The sequence below is a fragment of the Gymnogyps californianus genome, chromosome 11 (genome assembly GCF_018139145.2).
Source record: "Gymnogyps californianus isolate 813 chromosome 11, ASM1813914v2, whole genome shotgun sequence".
Classification (NCBI taxonomy): domain Eukaryota; kingdom Metazoa; phylum Chordata; class Aves; order Accipitriformes; family Cathartidae; genus Gymnogyps; species Gymnogyps californianus.
In genome coordinates, this window is record NC_059481.1 from 6,501,316 (window position 1) to 6,521,846 (window position 20,531).

The following is a 20,531-nucleotide window of genomic DNA, read 5'->3' on the forward strand; positions in this document are numbered from 1 at the left end:
CATCAGATCACTGGGAAACCCACTTCTGAACACTTCTTGGACTCTTCAAGTTGTCTAAATAGAGCAGAGGTGGGGGCAGGGGGAAGCAGTCCTCTCTGATGATCAGGAAAAACTGAATCATCTGGAATGCTTCTGAGGTGAGTCCTACTCTTGCTGTTCTTTAGCATCTTTTTTTTAACTCTTTACTATTCCAGTTTGAGATGGTAAGGCAAAAATGGATAAGTGGCTTCTTAAATTATATATTGTTTTATCCAAGTCTTTGTTTCTTCTTCAGGCTGGCAATGCCTTCTGTTGTTATTCAAGCAACTATTATTTAGGACAGAAACGTCACAGTGTAACTGAGTTTATTTTTTCATTTCCCTTTCATGTAGATGCCTGCTGTCTCTGACACTAAAATGTCAGTACCAGCCCTCAGTTAGAATGCATTTTCCATTCCTTACTCAGCTGCACTTTTTTGTTTTGTTTTGTTGTTTTTCCTCCACACTAGAAACACTTGGTTTTAAAGCAGAGACCTTTCAGTCCTGTTAAATTTTACACCTGCTGACTCACGTAGCACATGCAGCTGTTCTGGAAATAATTGTTCAGTAAGAGTATTCTTTCTGTTGAGTTAGTGAATTAATTTGATTCCAGCATCCTGATCATGATTCACTGCCTGTGTTATCTAACCAGCTTTGTGCTGCTCCAGCTTTTTGCTGCCTGATGTTCTCTGACCATTAGAAACTCAAAGCCTTTCATGGAAACCCACTGTGTCAGGGCTGCTTTGGAGCAACTCAGTTGCTACTAACTGATACGGTGCTACCAGTGACTTGTCACCTGACGTGACTGTGTGTACTGAAATAATGTTTTTATGCCTGTGAAATACCTTTTTTAATACAATAATATGTCATATAAACAAAGGAGTTAGCAGTCAGTCAACAGTAGGGTGCGTCAGATAAGTAACAGGAAAAAAAAGCGGACAAACTGAAAAATAGTCTTGTGTTGGTTTTGTCCTTCAGATTGCAACAAAAAGCCTTACTTGACTTAATTTAATTGATGAAACTATGCAAAATAGATGAACCTGTTCCTTCTCCTTCAGCCTTGCGATGGAGGGCATGTCAGTGCCTATGTCAGGTGTAACCTCTGTGGGATAGGAAAGATTGTTCCTTTCTGATGAGGGCCTGTGCAGGAGATGACAATTAAAGAAAATGAAAAGGATGTGACAGAGCAGGGGCTTGTGTGAGGAGCAGGGTCCAGGAGATTTCAGAGAAGAACAGGGAACAGACATACAAACAGAACTTAGATAATAGAATACGTCTTTTCCTAGGGACCCAGAGGGACTGTATGCAGTCTGCTCCAAACCCGAAGGCTGCTGAAACTTGTTGGACAAGTAGCAAGACTGGAAGGAGGGACCTACCACATGAGGCACTGGGGGGCATATGTTTGATTTCAATGTTATCTGAATTTATTTTTGTCGTTTCTGACTCAGCATACCTCAGGTTTTTTTCTTCTTTCAAAACTTAGTTTGGAATGTAGTAAGATACAGCTTTAGAAATTCAAAAACTTTTGGTATGCAAAGTTTAAAGGAGGAGAGCTAGGCAGAGTTAGCTCTATTCATCTCCACAATCATAAGCCCCACTAGTTTCTTCAGTAACTTCCAGCTGAAACTTTCTTACCTGCCATGTCACACTGCTAGAAATCCTCGTTCAGATCATCTGCTCTGGACATCTCTGAATTTAATAACCTTTCTGATTTGTTCCCAGCTTGTCCGTTGCTTCTGCAGTCCGTTTCTGTGGTCCAAATCACATCACACCTTTTATTAGATCTGTTTACTTATTTTTTTTTTATTTTACACTGCATTAAATTTTTGTACTTATTTGTATTTCTTCACACAGTGTCTTTTTATAAATTCCTTGTTTTTTCCCCTCCTCCTTTCCCCTAATTCTCTTTGCTGCCGCCAGTTTCCTCTACTTTGACTTATGAATTTTCTTCTTTAATCCTCCCAAACTGATGAATTCTCCTCTTTTTTTATGGGCAATGGGAAAAACAAAAGGTCTGTCATTTGTATTTACTTTTGAAAATATAAACCAAAATGAGAGGAAGTCTTGGCAAAGGGGGCAAGCTTACATGTTTCCAGTACAGAGAGTAGGTGAAAACACTTATGCTAGTCAGTTAGGGTGGCTAATATTCAAAAACACTATTTCATGGAGATGGAAAGGTCCTTAATATGTTCTCTAATTTGGTTCAGTTTTTTTCCTGCATTCCGATGCTTGGAGGCTCCAGCAAATTTGGGGAAAGCGAGTCCCATAATAATTTCCTATGTTGGTTCTCTGAAGTTTAAGGCTTTGGTGCTGAATTGGTGCTTTTGTTCAGGAGATGGGGACAACTCCAGGGAGATGGAGAGATTTGAAAATAAAATATTTCTATGTAAGATACATTTAGATATAGAAATTTTATTTTATGTATAGTTTCAAGTCTGTATTAGAAGTTCAGTTGCTACATTGTACCATGGAGCATAACTCAAGAGTCACTATGCAATTTAGTTTTAAATGCAACACACTGTGAGCCTAGTTTCTGAAGGCTGACTGTAATTTTTAGGATAGAGCTTTTATATAAGATGATTGCATTCAGCCTAAAACTAAGGACAGTGGGATTTCTGTTAGTCTGCTGATTTTCTGCTTTTCTATTACATACATCAAAGCCCTGCCACACAGCAGTCACTTACAGCACATGCAGAGTGATTTTTGTTAGATTTCAGAACGTAAACATGAAAATATCTTGAGCAGGTGACCTGTAAGGAATGCCCTGACACCAGAGAAATGCTATCTGTGTTCCATTAGTATAGGTCTCTTACTTAAGGATTTGTACTGAATAAACCCAGGTTGCTGCTGGGAGTCACGTAGTGCTGGTCTTGTAGCATTGCCAATACTTGGATAATACTGTTCTGTTTAAACCTACATTTCACAGAATTACATTGATCGTCACTTTCACTTTTTAAAAAAAGTTTTACTTTATTGTCATCATGGTTGAGAAGAAGATTTAAAAACTTATTGTAAGTGTCTCCTAAAAACAGGACCAAAGAAAAGCAATCCCTACTCCAAACATTGATATGTGATCACATCAGTCTTGGGAACACACTCATGATTCTTCGATGTTTGGGTTGGGCAACTTGATTCAGATGATATATATAGTTAGAGCAGAGCCCTGACTGGATTATAGCCATTGCATCTACATGGGATTTTTAGAAAAAAATTGCTGGCAGTAACTCAAGTCCTTGTTCTAGGATCTCTGACAATTTTCACTGAATTTACATTTTTGTCCTACAGGCTTTCTAATAGAAGATTACAGCATAACATATATAACGATTCCATATCACTGACATGGTGGTTTATATTATGGACTACTCAGGATGTATATAACATTCTTGCTTGGTGATATTAATTCTCCTTTCACAATTTTGTTTAGTACTTCAAAACCTGAGATAGTTTAGCTCAACCCTGTAGGTAACAGCTCTTCGTGCTGGTTTTTTCCTACTTCAGTTAGGTTTTTGTTCTTCACAGAAATGACTGTAACAATAAAAGACTTTCTTTTATCTGTATAAAACTGCTTTGTACTATTTTTAGCTTATTCTCCTTTGTGTAAGCAAATAAGTTACATTTAACCGCTATTCAGGTAATGTAGCTTCTCAAAGTACATAAAGTGACAACTTTTTATGGTGTAATAAATCATGTATTAGTCAGAATCAGGTTACTTTTGAATTCCTAGAAAAAGTGCTCATGGAATGATGTGAAAGTCTCACATAATTAGCGGGATCTTTTTTCTTGCTATTAACTATTTGTAATTTTCCAATTAAAAACAAGTACTTGGAGAATGCTAGGACATCTGTGTATTTTAACTTAGCAGGACTGTTTTGAAAATAACATACAAACATCTCAACATTTTTTTCATTATTATTTTTTGAGAGTGACAAGTACCATTTCACCACCTGTACTAAACAGACTTCTTTATCTCCGGATATTAGCGTGTGTTCTGTTACCGCTGGCCATAGCAATATGATGAAGTGGGAGCTTGGAAGCAAATCTTTTAGAGGACTCTGTGTTGGCAGGTTCCATGAGCAGCTCACACAGACATGGAACCACACTGACTGATTCCTCTCACTGCATGTTTTGTTACAAAACACTGTCCTATATTATCTGCTTTCTGAAAGACTTTTAAAATCTCTGAGAGCAAGTTCTCTCTGATGTATAAGATAAAGGGACCTAAAGTATTTTGTATTTGCATTCTAGCTGCTCTGCGAATAGAAAGATAAGAAAGTTTCTCACTCTTTTGTGCTATAAGACTAGCTGTCATGTCTTTCCATCATTGCTGCTAATTATTATTTATTATTAATACAACTGTACAGATGTGAATTATTACTGCTTCTCATTATTTTATGTTAAATTCTGTGGGATTTAGTGTTCATCTTAAATTGCCAGTTTCCGGAGCCGTTTAATCGGAATCCAGGCAAGGGAAGTCCTGGTGTTGATTGCCTTGTATGATAAAATGTCTGGATTTGTGGATGAGAGCAATGGATACCTTTTACCTCAAAGTTAGCAGGCTTTTGACACTGTTTCCCACAGTATTGCTATATTCAAGTTAGGAGGTTACAGTCTGGATGGGTGGACAACTAGATGGGCAAGTAACTGTTTTGATGGTCAAGCTCAGAGGGTAGTGGTTAATGGTTAGCTTTCTAGCTGGAAGCTGGTAACAAATGCTGTATCTCAGGCGTCTATACCTGTTTAAAGTCTCTATCAGTGAGGCAACATCAAGTTTGCAGCTGACACCAACTGGGGGGACCAGCTGATGTCTTCAAGGGCAGAGCTACCATTCAGGGGAACCTAGACAGAGCAAGGGAATTGACCAACAGGAACCTGATAAAATTTAACAAGGATGAACACTGGAGTTCTGCACCTGGAAAGGAAGAACCCCTTGTAATGATACAGGCTGGGGGGCAGCTTGGCAGAAAAAGACCTGGAGGTCTTGGTAGCCAGCAAGCTGCACATGAACCAGCCATGTGCACTGACAGCTAGGAAAGCCAGCAATATGCTGAGTTATATCAACAGGACCATAGCCCGTAGATTGAGGGAAGTGACTTATACCTCTCTACTCAGCACTCATCAGACATCTATAATACCATGTCTAATTTTGCCCTCCACCCCCAGTCCAAGGAAGACAGTTATAAATTGGATTGAGTTCCGGTGAAGGCTACAAAGGTTGTTGGGGGCTGGAGCACAGGTCCTATGAGGAGAGACTGTGGGAGCAGGGCTTGTTCAGGCTGGAAATGGGGAGGCTTTGAGGGGATCTAACAGCAGCCTTCCAGTGCCAGTAAGAAGGTTATCAAGGAGTTGGAGCCAGGCTCCTCACAGTGGTGCGTGGCAGGAGGATAAGGGGCAATGGGTATAAGTTGAAACGAGAGATGTTCAGAGTGGACACAGATCCCATGAAGACAGTCAAATGTGGGAACAGTTTGCCCAGAGAGGTTGTACAGTCTCCATCTTTGGTGTTTTAAAGACCAAACTGAATGAAGCCCTGAGCAATCTAGTCTGATCTTACAGCTGACCCTGCTTTGAGCAGGAGGTGAGACAAGAGCTTTCCTGAGGTCTTCTCCAATTATGATATAAAGAAAACTAAAATATAAATTAAAAAAAAGAAATAAAAAGATTTCTGTCTTTGTCCATTTGCCGTGTACTTTCACGGTGTTTATCGACCGTGCATTTTTGTTGAGGGAGGAGTGGTTGTAGAATGTTTTATCCAAAGAACCTCTGTTTCCTTGCTGATGCTTTAAGTAAGAGTGATTTCTCTATTTAAGTTTTATTTTAAGTGCCTATGAAGATGGTTTCCATGTTATCAATCGGGTCACATACAGATGTGAGCAGAATGTCCTTTTGCTATTTGGCAGGCAAAAATTGGGACTTGACAGCAGCTTTGAATGACTACGAGCAGCTCCGGCAGGTACACACCGCCAACCTGCCACAGGTGTTCAATGAGGGCAAATACTACAAGCAGCAGGAGCCAGAGCAGCCTCCCCAGGTGACGAAGGCTGAGCGGCCCTGCCTGCAAAGGCAGGATGACATTGCTCAAGGTAAGAGCTCTTCTCCAGGGCTTTTGTGGACAAGCAGCTTTCTAGCTTGTCTGCTTGCAAGTTGTGCTTGTCTGCAGGGAGTTGGAAGTCATTTACCATCAGCCTGTGAACTGTGTCATTGTGATGGGATTCAGAGAGCTGCTGCTGGACTCTGTTTCACATGTTTCAGTTGTCATGAGCTTTGCCTCAGTTCTGCAAGTTATTTTTTTAATGTGTGATTAAAGTACAAAAATATGTTGTCCTCAAGCAGTCCTGTGGTGCGTATAAAAGGAATTAATTAGAAGGTGTCACAGACCACTATTGTATGTAGTTTTCTATGATTATTGAGACCAAAAAAAGGTTAAAAAAAATCCGTATTTCAATCTTCACATTCTTACTCACAGTATGTGATTAGGGTGTATGAAATCTATGAATAACTTTCAGCTTTAAAATTTTGTTCTTTTATGGTTCCACAGAAGAAAGGACAACCTCCTATCCCCTGCCAAATAGAAATTGAAACCTTAAGAAAAATGAGTCAATTGCTTCTAGCAGTTGATTTCCAGTACAGGATGATAAGCATTAGAATTTACTTTTTTGTTTGCAGACCTTTTATAGGTTTTATTTCAGATCTCTATCTCTCTCAGACTGTTGGAATGCCTCTTTTTTTTTTTTTTTATAATTAATTTATCAAGGAACTGTAGTTTGCACCAAAATAAATCTACAGGTCTGACAGCTTGTCCTGTAGGGAGGTAATAGCACTAGCTTGGTGATGACTTTCTATGCAATCATTAAAAGGAACAGAAAGTCTTCCCTTCTGGGAAGAAGGCTGGCTCTTCCCTCCTATTAAACAGGAAATGGCATCAGTACTTAGGAGTGTCAGTAAAGCTTTTTTAAAATTGGTAACTTCCACCGGTAGAAAAGGAACTGTAGTGCTTCTTATGACTCCTTAAAAGCACTGAATACAAATAAAGGGAGGAAGAGTAGCACACTGTAGTTGATAAAACTGTGTCCCTTCATCCTCATTAAGATATAGCTCGCTCTAAAATTCCATGTTATTTAAGTGCCCGGTTTACACTGAGATGGCCATTTGATATTTTAGTGGGTGTAGTGGGTAGTGTGGGGTAAGTCTGGCTTTGAATGCCTGGACTGACAGTAACTTTGCTACTAATTCAGTGCATAACTGATGGCTTCATGATCAGAGAGCCATCTGACTGAAAGGTGAAACTGGAGTGAGGAGGATGTTCAGGGAGGAGCAGAGAAGGGAAAGGAGGGTCTTGTTATGGACCAAGTACTTGGAGTGGAGGATGCAGCCAACAGGTGAGGGCTGGACCCACCGTGGTGGGAAGGGGTGATGGAGTGGTAGCAAGGGGATGTCAAATGGAGATACTACCCTATACTTCAGTTCCCCTGTTTAAAAGTGATTTAGCTGAGATGTACAGGGAGAAGAAAGAAATGCAAATGTAATCAAACCTTCTACCCCTCCCCCCAATTTAGGATATTTTAGGGAGAGCAATTCAGCTCTTAAAATTAGGAAAAAAAATTATCCATTAGAGAAACAAAAGTTCACAAACTCCAGGAAAATTAATTTTTTAATAACAGTCAGTTTGAGATGTTTTAAAAGCACTATTAGCTTAAGTAATAAGCTGCATTTAAGTAAGCTTCTTTGTTAATTTCTGAAGGCACAAAAGTACAGGAACTTCTTTTATTTTAATATAGCATTGTACGTGTTTGAGAGTTGATCACTAAAAGCTAGTTTATGGAAGTATTTATGAAGCTACAGAGGTGAAGTTGCACCAAATAGTTTTTTTACAAAAGCTTCCAGTGTGATAAGGTACCCATTTCCAAGGAAAATCAATGAAAATGTTATCTAACTTAACATTATGTAAATCCCACCAGGAAGCTTTCTGCATATTCAAAAATGTAAGAAACTCCATAAACCTGGTGTCAACTCACTAATAAAACTCAGTGAAATGCCCAGGAGACTTTCTAGTATTAATTTAAGGTAATCCCCATTGCGAAGGATGGCTAGAGAGAGCGCAACTCAGTAGAAGACCTGAAGTCAGTCCGTTTGAAGCACAGAAAGGCAGCAGTACCGTGGTTCTAAGGAGTGCCACTTCTCACATGCAGAAAGAAACTTTATGCTGAATGTTAAACTTCCGAGAGAGAAGACTAGTAATGATGAATCTAAATTTTAAGCAGCTACAAAATGTTCACTTCAGTTTTTAAAAATATAAACAGGAGTACAGGGCAGAAACTAAGCAGAGGGAAAATATCTCTATCAGTTTTGACTGATTCATGGTTTAAGCGCTTGAAGAGTATTTCTGTTACCCATTTGCTGATACCAGAACTGAGGCCGTGTAGTAAAGTGAAATGATATGATAGTAATATTTTGTCCCTTTCTTAACATTCTAATGCTTTTTTTGCTTTAATGACCCTTTACTGTTCCTTATGTTGCATTTGTCCACAGAGAAATTCAGTAAATTATACGATATTAGCTCATAGTTGTTTTGATAAAATAATGCATTCTTTTGTACCAGGCTTGTTAATTTCATCATTCTTTTTGAACTATGTATTGTTTCTTGGATCAAGATTCTAGAAAACACATATGCATAAAAACTGAGTTTCTCTTAAATTCAGCATAATGATGTTAAAATTGCTTTCAGGTAGATTGTTCCGACCTTAAAACAGTATGGCATGTTCGATATGAAGTGATTGTAGAATGGTGGATTTTTTGATTCACAAGAAGTCAACTTAAGAGTTCAAAACATTAATTGATTATCATCTGTCTGCCAGTAAATGTTTCTTCCGATGCATCTTTGGAAACTTAAGATACATTAAAAAAAATTTTTATAGAAATACTTGTCTTTCGTATCTTGTTACTTTTACTGTTTATCTATTTTGCTAGGAGAGTGAACTTCCTATGACTTGCCATAGGGATCCATAGTAAGAACTAAGCAATCTTTTACAGTACGGAAATAACCCAAAAAAGGTAACAAACAAGAAGTGGAATAAATTCCGAAGTGAAATGAACGGGCATTTGCCAGACTTGGTGTTGACTGGTCTTTCATGTAGTCTTATAGGCTATAATATCTCTTTGGTTTCTCTACAGAAAAGCGTCTTTCCAGAGGTATTTCTCATGCCAGCTCAGCCATAGTCTCCCTTGCTCGATCACATGTAGCAAATGAGTGCAGCAATGAACAGTTTCCTTTGGAGATGCCCATCTACACATTCCAACTACCAGACCTTAGCGTATACAGTGAAGATTTCAGAAGCTTCATTGAACGGGACTTAATTGAGCAGGCAACAATGGTTGCTTTGGAGCAAGCAGGTGGGTAAATACTTCAGATGTCAGCAGCTGGGCAATCTGACATTTGGGTTGACATTTCTAATCAGGCTTCATTTCTGGAGCTTGCGCATCCTGCATGGGAAATAAATGCCAGAGAGTAAAAGCAAATACTGTGCTCTTTGCAAAATGACACATAGCCTGATCCTCTAGTTCTTTTAAAACTTTATAGAGAAAACTTTCAAATTTACTTAATAAAACACAGAAATTGAGGGAGGAAGGAAAGGAAGACTGATGGGGAAGTCATGCAATAGAGAAGGACGTGAGTCTGGATGGTCGGAGGGGGTTGGTACTTCCAGTTCTCGTGAGGAAATTACATTGCAATGACTAACAAAGGAAACGTCTTCAAGTTCTGTTGCAGCTTGAGAAAATAGTTTGTAAATACGTATTTTATGTATTGATTATTATTTTTGTAATAAGAAACTAAATTTTAAAGTAATAATTCATTATTGCCGTGGGAAAAAAGTTAAGACATTTAAAATTAATTTTAATTTAGATTTATTAGTAGTTTAAAGTTTTCAGTCAGTTTTGAAAGATAGGGAGAAATGTATTCAAAATTAGTATCTGTGCCTTATGAAATAGCAAGTGTATTAATGAACCATGAAATGAACACACCTATATAGTGAAATGCCCAACTCTGGTGATACAAAGGAGTTATAAAATCAGATTTCATGGCTGCCTGTGGAATACCAAATAGCCAGTTGCTTTTTTTTGTTGATTGCAATACTGACTTGTGTAACGCTATGTATTCATCTGAGAGTTCATTCTTAAAACTCAGTGCGCAGTCATACTGTGTGTGTTCAAACTGATAAACTGTTGCTTGTTATTGATCAGGGCACTGCATCATAGTATTTAGGCAGGACCTCTGCTAATCTGGTGTCACACTGAGTACTTATCATGTATTGTCATATGCTCATTTTTTGGCGTTGGTATTTGAACAGCAAGACATACTTAGATAATAGCATCAAAAAGTAAATACTTAAGAAAAAAAAACCACAACAGTATTCAGAAGGCCTTCTTCTGGAAAAAATAGCAGTATAAAATAATGCAGAAATGCTACCAGGTAACTATGGAGTATGAAAACTGTCAGTCACCTATCAAGAAAATATATCTAGTTTCTTTAGGAACCAGCTAACACAAGAAGGACAGGGAAAAAACAGGACGGCTCTTCCTCTGGCAGCTCTGCCAAACACTCCAAATTCCGTAGGGCTATCAGAAAATACCTTGCTACAGTATCATTGTTGATCTACCCGCTTCAGTGGAATTACAGCCTTTAGTCCGTTAATGCAGGAGTACAAACTAGAGGATCACAGTGGTTTTCTGACCTTAAAATCAGGGAATACATGAATTTAGAGCTGACATCTAATTCATACAGAGCTGGCTGGCTTTGAACTTGAAATAGGCCTGCAGAAACTACTGAATTTGCTGCCTCTTAGCATTCCTCTCTGAAATCTCTGTGAAAATTATAATAAATAATTTATTCTTTTCTTCACGTTACTTTAATTAGGGCAATAACTTGACTCACACTGGAAAAGTCCCTTCCTCCCCAGAGCTTCTTGCATCCTGGAAAGGAGGGTGTTTTGACCATTTGAAGTGCTTGTGGTTTTGTTCGCAGGTGTTCTTGTAGCCTACGTAGACTTAGTTTACTTATGTGAGCATTTCATTCAAATAAACTGGAACTTCCTGGGAAACAGTTCTTCAGTTCAAGTATGTTAAACAGATCAAACAGTGAACGTTTAAGAAAATCATGTAAGACTTCATGTACACTGGCCTTTTGTCTCTACTTAAGACAAATACATTCAGTTTCCTTTTATTTCCTGCCCATTTTAGACATATTGTTGTTTGAAATGAAGAGAGTGCATTAATAGGAAAGTCACTTAGCATTAGACATTTTATTATCTCCTACCAACGGGGCCCAGTTTGGCTATGGTTTGGTCAATGACATGAAAAAATCAACAGATAAGGTGCATTCCCTGCAAAGGGCCTAAAATCTGTTTCAAAACAAAACAACCCCCACGAAGGACACTAGCTTCTGTAGCTGAGGTTGGGGATATTGTTAAAGGAAAAGAGAGAGGTGTGTGCTTGGTTTTAAGGATATGAATTTCAAGAGAAAGGGGGGTGGGGGGAAAAGCTGATCAGGCAAAAGGAGGAGGAACTTTGTTAGGAACATAGAGCAGCTTACTACTCACAAAGCATAGATTGGGAGAGCAAAATTACTATTAATGGACTGTCACATGTGTTGTCTGAAGTGGCCGTATGAGCTGGATGTCTCTCAAAGTCTGTAAGGTTTTATATTCTCTTTTTATATGCTTAGGCACTTACTACCATTACATCTCTATGTGAAAGGATGTTCAGGTTACATCCTACCTGTATAGAAACTCAGAGCAAAATTCCTGATTTACTCAGAAATGCTATGTGAGATTATAAAGGAAAGGCCCAGTTAAAGGCAGTATGATTTACTCACTCTCTGCTGCTGCAGTGTATCCTCTACTCTTTGTGCAATTGCTTTCTGAATACTTCTCTTAGAGGACAGAATTCACCACATTCGTAAAAGCATTTTGGGGTTTTGTGCATCTTATCAACTCAGCTGTTCATTATTGCCTGAACTGGAATGAGGTCAGCTTGTAAGTAATGTGTAGACTGATCTCTGAGTGCTCTTGCAGTAATCAGTGTGGTTCTTCAACACAAGATGGCTCAGATACTGAGAATATTAAATGAAGTCTGTGTGAAAGGAATTTTATAATTCTAAATATTTTGCTGCAGCAAGTTGATTTTCATTATATACATGTGTTATAATGTGCGTGTGTCCCGTGTGTCATTAATGTGTAGGCTGACACAAAGAGAGATATTATGAAAACAGCTTCTGCTATCCTGATGACTTCAAAAAACGATAGTATAGGCAGAAGAATGGCTGGTCTAACACAGTGTTTTTAATGAAAAGAAAAAAAAAGTTTCTATTGCAGTGCTGAAATACAATTCAATACAAAAATTAAAAGTACACTGTATGAACCTTCAAGAATATTGCTTTCCTACACTTTTCTTTCCGTGCTCAGGTTTCTGTTTTCTATGAAGCATTTTATACAGCTACAGGCAAAATAAACAGTAATATGTTGTTAAGCCTGGGTTTCACATCCCCCAGAACAAATCCACCAAAATACTGAAAATGCTTGATTTCAAACTGTTAAAAATGAAGCTTTGTTAAAGAAAAATTGATGCCTTTTCAGGTTGTAGAAACATTTTCTTATCCCAGAATTTTTAACAGATTTTTGCACACTATATGCAGGGTGCTGGGATAGCAACCATTGTAATTACAAGAGAACTGTATTTATTTCTTGATTTCCAAGCTTTGAAATGCATGCTTGTGTAATTCAGTTCTAATATGAATGACAAATATTGTATCACAGAGTAGGATGAAATGCAATAATGTCATAGAAAACCATCTGTCTTGGATTATGAAAGAAACAAATGAAGAAAACCAGTAATACTGGATCTGCAGTTACCTGCAGATAACTGAATTCCGTATCAGTTATCTGCAGCCAGTTAGGCCTAGTCATATATTTCTGTGCCATCTTATTTTATGATCTTTGATTTGCATTCTGGTCAGTAGCTTCTGTGACAAAGTCTGTGTTGCTTATGCATCAGGCTAAAAGAGAAGCAATTATTTGATTGCTCAGTTTTACTTATTTCTACATGCACAGCTCAACATTACATTTCAAGGACATCAGTAAATATGAATAGCCTTGCAGATGCTACTGCGAAGCTGATTTCATCATCTAGACTAAAAGAGAGAGAGCTCCTACAAGAAGGTCCTTTCTTTGAAGTACAGAAAATGTATTGGTAAATGCTTTATTTATTCACTTTTTTTAAAAAGTAAGCCATCACTGAATGATTAAAATAAGCCCATGTGGAAAATCTGTTCTTGCAATTTTCTTCACATCAATACTTGCAAGTACATGTTTATTGTATGAAAGGACTAAAACTAAAAATATACAAACAAATCGTCTTTGTTAGTCATGTCAGAAACACGTAAAGAGTAGAAGTAGCTCTGCTGAAATCTGGATTTGAGGTTCCTGCACCTCTTGCTAATTGTCTGACTATTCTGAGTGGGCTGAGTAATCCTCTGTTGACTTAGCCAGTCAGTCCTGTGCACACCCCAGAGCAGTTATTGCTGTTCGATTCCAGAGGGGAGTTAGTGAGTGTTTAGGGTGAACCAGTGCCTTTGAGAATATATGGGGTGTCCAGAATTAGACTTGCTTTGGAAGTTGAAAATGTTATTTTGTGACTTGCTCGTCTTGGGGGATGGATGAGAGATGGATTTCTGGGAATACGATGTGCTAGAGAAATGAAAGAAAGGCTGGTTTTAGCCTAGTTTCTTAAGGAAACTGAGCTTGTGTCAGAAAGCTGTATCTTAAGATTGTACCACTGTTTATTTTTTAAATTTAACTCTGCCGATTTCAAACATATTTGTGAGTAAGCTTTTACAAGTGTCATGAAAATAAGCGGCTAGCTTATTTTTAGTATTTCCACAGAAGAAAAACTTGCAATGTGAATATTGTTTATTAAACGCTACAGAATCCACATGGGAAAGACCTTCAGAATGCCCAACCACAAGTAAAAGAAAAGCCATCAGAAGTCTTACATTTAGCCACACATATGACAAGCGCAGGAAACCAGACATTGAGTCCCACTGTGCACAGATCGACTTGTTTTCCTCTGTGAGATGTCTACTCTGTCAGTGTTTTTGAGGAGTTGGCCTAAGACTGGTTTACTTAGCTGTACGAAAGAGTACTGTTAATAGCACAGTGAAGTGCATTAAAAGACAATCGTACTCAATCTGAGGTAAAATTGTACAAGCTGTGACACGACACTTCACACTTTTTCCCATCTTTAACCATCCTTGGTTTTCTCTTAATGTGTATTCCATTTTTTCTGTAGGAATTCTGACTTTTTTTTGATACGATAAATGCACAGTGGCGTTGCAGGCAAGAAACTGACTGCCTTGGAGGCAGTGATATGCAATCTAGCTTTGCAGTGAAACTTCAACCACACTCAGTCATATAGAGCTTGAGAAGGGGGCTCATCCTTTGTGGCATCTCCTTTTCCCCTGTCAAGAGAGAGTTATATTAAATTGCTGTTTGCTAAGTCCTTGTAACTTTTTGGTGGTTAATTCTACCAGAAAAATGCCAAGTCCGTAAAGCCATTTAGTTTATTAGTAGCTTAAACCAGAAAAAAGAAAATATGGACTGGAGAAAAAGAAGAGGGAGCAAAGGATTTATGCAGAGTTTCTACAAAGGTTCTTTAGTATTATGTAACCTCATGTTTGTTTTGAATTTGGTTGGTCTGTATGTGTACCACCAACCTTGTGCGTGTTTGGGCAATGAATGCTTTATAATGGAGCTTAGTAAACTGGAGGGCAGCCCTGTTTGAGCATCTTTATGGAATAGTCATAAACTAGAATAATTGCTGTTGCATATTTTTATCTTCTTGTTTACACTGTCAATGGAGTTTTGCATAGAGGGCATCACGCTGAATGCTTTCTTACCTTCTATAGTACCAGTGCATAAGGCATCAGGGGCAGATACCGAAAGCCAAGCCTGGCCCCTGTTAATACTTGAAACGCATTCTCTGTTCTCTGCTGCCTTCTTTTTCAGCAGTTCAGGTCATATAACCATCTAGAATCCTCTCTGGCAATTTCCTCCCATAAATCCTGCGGCAAAAATCAGTACACCTGTGGCTTGTAATACCATATGGAGGCTTATGAAAATAACACTTAGAACTTCCCAGTGTCTATTAATAATACTCCAACATTAACTTTCTCTGAGATTCAGCTTGCCTTCTTTGCATGGAATACAAGATATATATCTGGTGCTGTATCAGAATGATTGATTCTTGTTGGGCCCTACAAATAAGGGAGCAGGGGGAGCCAATATATGCTTTGTATTATGTGAAGTCTGATACACACTATGTAGTGCAGCACTAGGATAATATCAGAATAGAGAAATAGCTGGCAATCTTCAGCCACAGAGGATACTAGATTCTGTTAACATTTCTTTTGAGTTTGCACCTGCAGTCTTAAGTATCATGCAAAGAAAGGGCAATATTGTGTGCTTGTGTCTGCCTCTCTGATTGTATGTTGCTAGATCATAGACCCGGATAAGACTTTTAATCTTGATCTAAAATTAGGATTAAATTTTAATGTACTGCAATATGGCTATATTAATTCTTAGAGTATTTTTGCTGTAAAACAACAGATCAATTTCTTGAAATTGTGTTTTTTAAGATTAAATAGATTTTGTGAGAAAGTAAGAAGCAAGATCAAGTAGGAGACCAACAGAGGGAGGTAGAGTGAGAAATGGGTCTAGTTTGTCCGTAAATATTGTCTTATCAAAGCAGACAGAAATCAGCCTGAGGCAGAACTGTTTCCAGTTTTCATTTAAGCTCCACTTTCCTTTTGTTTCCCTAAAGGGATCCACTATAACCACTAGATCTGAAAAATGAAAACGCACCACTTTTTTTGTTAAAATCCAATGCATTTCTGCTAATTTTTTAGTCAGCCATAAGCTTTGTGTTGTTAACCAAGCCCACAAACATTTTTTGCATAATCTACTTGAAAGCAGATCACATAGAAACCTCCTGTTATTCAAAAGATTCACAAACACCAGACTTTGACATTTATTACCGATAGCTGCTAGTTAATCTGCAAAGCAATGCCACTCGTTATTCCCTTAAGTCCTAAGGTCTGTCTGTTTTAGGTCTTGTAACTATGCTTTAAGCAGCACCTTGGTATAGCTTATTACTGAATATGATACCACCAAAACATTCTGCAAAAAACAGGTGGCAAGTTGTTATTTCACAGCCCACAGACACAGGAGCTACTAAAAATAACAACTTGTTATTTCAGATTTATCTTGCCCAAAGGCTGTCCAATAGCGCTTTAAATTAAGCTTCTTTAATGCATATTTAATTTAGAACTCAATAAGCCTAGTCTGCGATGTTGGGCATTTACAAACTAGCTGCTAACATGAGGATTACCAAATGTGCTTAGTTATTGATCTGCTATGCATCTTTACCTTTACAGTATACTAACTCTCAACCCATACTAATTGAAATTTAATTCCATAGTTCTTAGTACCCCGAACAAGTAATTGGGGGCACATGTTAAAATATCGTTATACTGGTTTATTGCACAATATGTATTACCTGCCTTTACAAATAACCTTCAGTATAATTTTGTAATGAAAACATACTAATGGAGAAAAGTTTTTTCATTTCTTGAATTTATTTCTGTTTTGGGGATTTAACCTTAAATGCAAGACTGACTGTACAAATATATAGGTACTATTTCCTCTCAGCTTGCAAGTAAAGGAATCGGGGGAGAAAAAGTCTGCAGAGGAGGACAAACAAAGAAATGGAGTCACCACAGGCTGCCTATTACATTATTCATTCAATTATTCAATTGTGCATTACCCACAGACTTTCCAAAAGTCTCGGGAAATATACCAGCTCTACTCATCATTGTTAATCATCTGCTCTTCCTTATCCCCAAAGATGTTATACAATTAGTCACATTCTCTTCCTTTATTTTAGAAATGTTCACATGACCATTTAACCAAGGCTTAACACTCCAGTAAGCTACCATATGGCAACCTGTGTGCCAGGAATTACGTACTTCCAGTGTTGGCTTTGGCACTGGTACTCTTCATGTCTTTATTTGCTTTAATCTAGATACATCAAATATCTGTCCTCTTGTCAGTCTTTTTCATAATCCATCTCTGTTTTCTAATCTGTAAAACACGCTTCACATAGCAACAATGGATAAGTGGTTCTCTAAATGTTCTCAAAGAGAAAAGCCACATGCTATCCTACACCTTGGGCTACACATTTGGTCTCATTTTAATTCTCTGGTAGTGTAGCTGTTGATTTTAGGAGGTCTAATCATGATTTACAGTATGGTAAGTGAGAGGAGAGTCAGCTGTTGAAACAATCCATCTGATTGAAACAATAGTACTTTACTTAATAAACTTTTACCTAGCAGTAACATATCTTGATTAATGCATACATATTACTTTTGTCTTTTGAGACTTTATGACTGTAACGTAATCTGTCATCTGTGTATGGGAGGCCAATGTCGATTATGTTTGGGAAGTGATAGCAAGACTCATAATGGTATTTAGGCAATGAACTCCTTGGAAATCCATCCCTGAACGCAGCATATGAGAATGGAAGATGCAAATTAATTAAAGGTGCTCTCTTCTTATTCCAAATACATTTAGAGAATAGTTAAAGTTTATCTGCTTCTTATTTCTATCTTTTCAGTTTTCACTTCTGACATTACATTTAAGTTTATTTGGCAGAAAGGATGTTCATGATTAACCTTCAACATTACACATCATTGCTGTATGCCTGTACACAGTACGCATCCTGTATTAGTATCCACTCCACCATTTTAATAGATGCTTTCTTTTCAGGACGACTAAATTGGTGGTCCACAGTGTGTACAAGCTGCAAACGCCTTCTTCCCTTGGCTACAACAGGTGATGGAAACTGCCTCTTGCATGCTGCATCTTTAGGTAAGGGAGAGTCTGTACGTGAAACCTTCTGCCAAAAATATTTACCACTTTTCTCTGTTCTCAGCAAAAGCTCAGAAACACATGAGATGCAAAGACTTTCATTAAAAGCCTGCTTCTGGAGCAATATATTCTTCAAATTTCACTTAAGTATTGTTTGGTTTAGGCATGCTTGAGGGAGGAAGGTAAAAGTTTTATCAGGTTATAAAAGAAGCATAATTGGAACAGTATCAAAACCTATGTATCATCAACACCAGTGATTTGCATTTTCCTTACAGAGCCCAACCGAACAGCTCTGGAACAGGCAAATTCCAGGTGCTTCTGCAGGATTGTCCTCATTGTGGGCGAGGAATTGCATTCATTCTCTGGCTTTTGTTAAACAGTTCTCTTGCTGTCTTCGAGAATGCAATATCTAGCTGTTATCTCTGTTGGTTCCTTGGAGACTCTAAGTATATGGGAAACAGAGTTTGGGGTGAATTAAAAAAATTTCCAATTGAGTAATTAATCGTTAATATAAGATCTTTGAAGCCTTTCTTCAAATCAAATAAATAGAAACCTGTGAAGCTGAGTCTTTGATATGCCTTCTATATCCTAACCTATTATGAGAAAACTTATTTTTTGTTGCAGTTGCTAAAATCTTCCACCAGTGGAACTCCAAAAGGTGACTTTTTCAAAAACACTGGGGTTTTTAATATTTTGAAGAGACTCTTCTTTTTGAAAGAAGTAGTAAGAAAAGAGCTTTTGCTCTTTACAAAGATCCTTTTACCTTTATCCACTTCATTTTTAATTAGGAGGAATTGTATATTATTTACAGCAAATGTTTGGAGTATTTTGACTTGCAAAGTCTTAAACATACTTAATGCCAACAGGGGCCAATATGGTAACTGAAATGTGGCTGTCTATGGGCACATGTCTTGGTGAGAGCTATGCTCTCTTTTGTTGTAGGTTACTATTCTCAACAACATGAAGACGTTTTATTATCTTAAAATGAGCTTGAAAGCCTGTGGCTGGTTGTATTTTTAGACTTCCAGTCACCTTGAATGCTTGTCTCTTTATTTGGATGTTGAAGCCAAAGGAAATTTACCATCACGCTGTGTAAGAGTTGTTGGAGGCCTTTGGATGGCGGTATCATCTGCGATTCACAAAAGTGCCTGCAGTTGTCATTAGCATTCTTGTGTCTGCAAGCTCTGGCAACTACAGCTAAAACCAACCTGTGCAATATTCCATTGCTTGCAGCAAAGTTGAAGTTGCCTGCAAGCAAATACTACAACTACTCAAATCCTTAGTCATTCCTTAATCGAAGTTTAAACTTTGTTAGAATTCCCTCTTGTTGTTCATTAGCTTATCTATATTGACTGTTTCTTTAGGAAGCCTTAAAAATAATGAATTATTTGCCAAGGAGAATCTTAAATAATCTGTAAGCTATGCTGCTTTTGCTAATAGAGCAATATTAATTGTATTAGTACTTACTGTTTCTATTTCACTGTAGCGTCTCTAAAACTGAATGTCATCTTGTGCTACTTTAGGGATGTGGGGATTTCATGACCGGGACCTTGTTTTACGTAAAGCACTCTATACTATGATGAGAAATGGAGCTGAAAGGGAAGCACTGAAAAGAAGATGGAGATGGCAACAGACCCAACAGAATAAAGAGGTCTGTATGGCCTGAAGACAGTCTTGTTAATATCATTTAGGGTCAAAAGCATTCTTCTGAAATTTGGTGTGAAAGTTTTAATTGCTATCAAATTCCTTGTGCTTCCATTTTACATGGGGAAAGAGATCCTTGTATTTAGAATTTTTGTATCAGAATGCAAATGTGTTTGTAGCTTTGTGGGCATAAATATGCAGAGCTTTGTGCCTACAAAGGTCTAAGATGAGTCTGGAACCTGTAGAAAATCTTGGGCTGCAAAATTAAATGTATAATTTAGCTATCACAAGCATTATAAAATGAGCGGATGAAATCCACAAAAGAAAGAAAACCCCATTTAGGAAAGATTCCCCAGAATTGTGAATTAGGATTCTTAGAGCTGTGACCAAATATTGAGTGGACGTTTCTTAACTAAAATCATCTGTAGATTTGCTTTGACTGTTGATTAAAAGTTGTACTTCAGCATGTATTATTTTCTGAAGATGTCTGTGCCTAAACAGTGGCTAGAAAAGCCAATTTCAGGAGTAATCCTGAATGCAATCAAGTGAATATGCTTAAATGTTTGTGACTTATTTGTAATCTGCTTTTTGTTGGCAGCAGTCAGTGAGAATACAGCTGAGCTGTGACTGACTCAGCTGCTTCAGGCTACCTGAAAACACAGGGGCACAGAAGCATTGATATACCCTTTCTGCTCTTGAACAGAGGGAGAAAGCATCACCTGTCTGTCAAGGAGGGCATTCACAGTAGTTCCAGACATTGGGGAAGAAAGCAAACCTCCAGAAATGGGCAGTAAAGCATGCTAACCGTTGTTGCAAGGAATTCACATGGGTATGAATAACTGGATCTCCAATAGTGGAGCACTGTGTTAGCAGCAGCAGACCCACATCTAGAAATGTA

The 20,531-nt window shown here is 37.9% G+C and overlaps 1 protein-coding gene across 2 annotated transcripts in view; it reads left to right on the plus strand.

Moving 5' to 3' along the window:
* OTUD7A (OTU deubiquitinase 7A) overlaps nt 1-20,531 on the plus strand; it is a 98,684-nt gene that overhangs the window by 55,755 nt on the left and 22,398 nt on the right. For both annotated transcript variants that reach the window (XM_050903229.1, XM_050903230.1), the window contains exons 6-9: nt 5,915-6,097; nt 9,186-9,404; nt 17,888-17,989; nt 19,513-19,640. In XM_050903229.1, the coding sequence (XP_050759186.1) occupies nt 5,915-6,097; nt 9,186-9,404; nt 17,888-17,989; nt 19,513-19,640 (632 nt within the window). The remainder of the gene's footprint in view (nt 1-5,914; nt 6,098-9,185; nt 9,405-17,887; nt 17,990-19,512; nt 19,641-20,531) is intronic.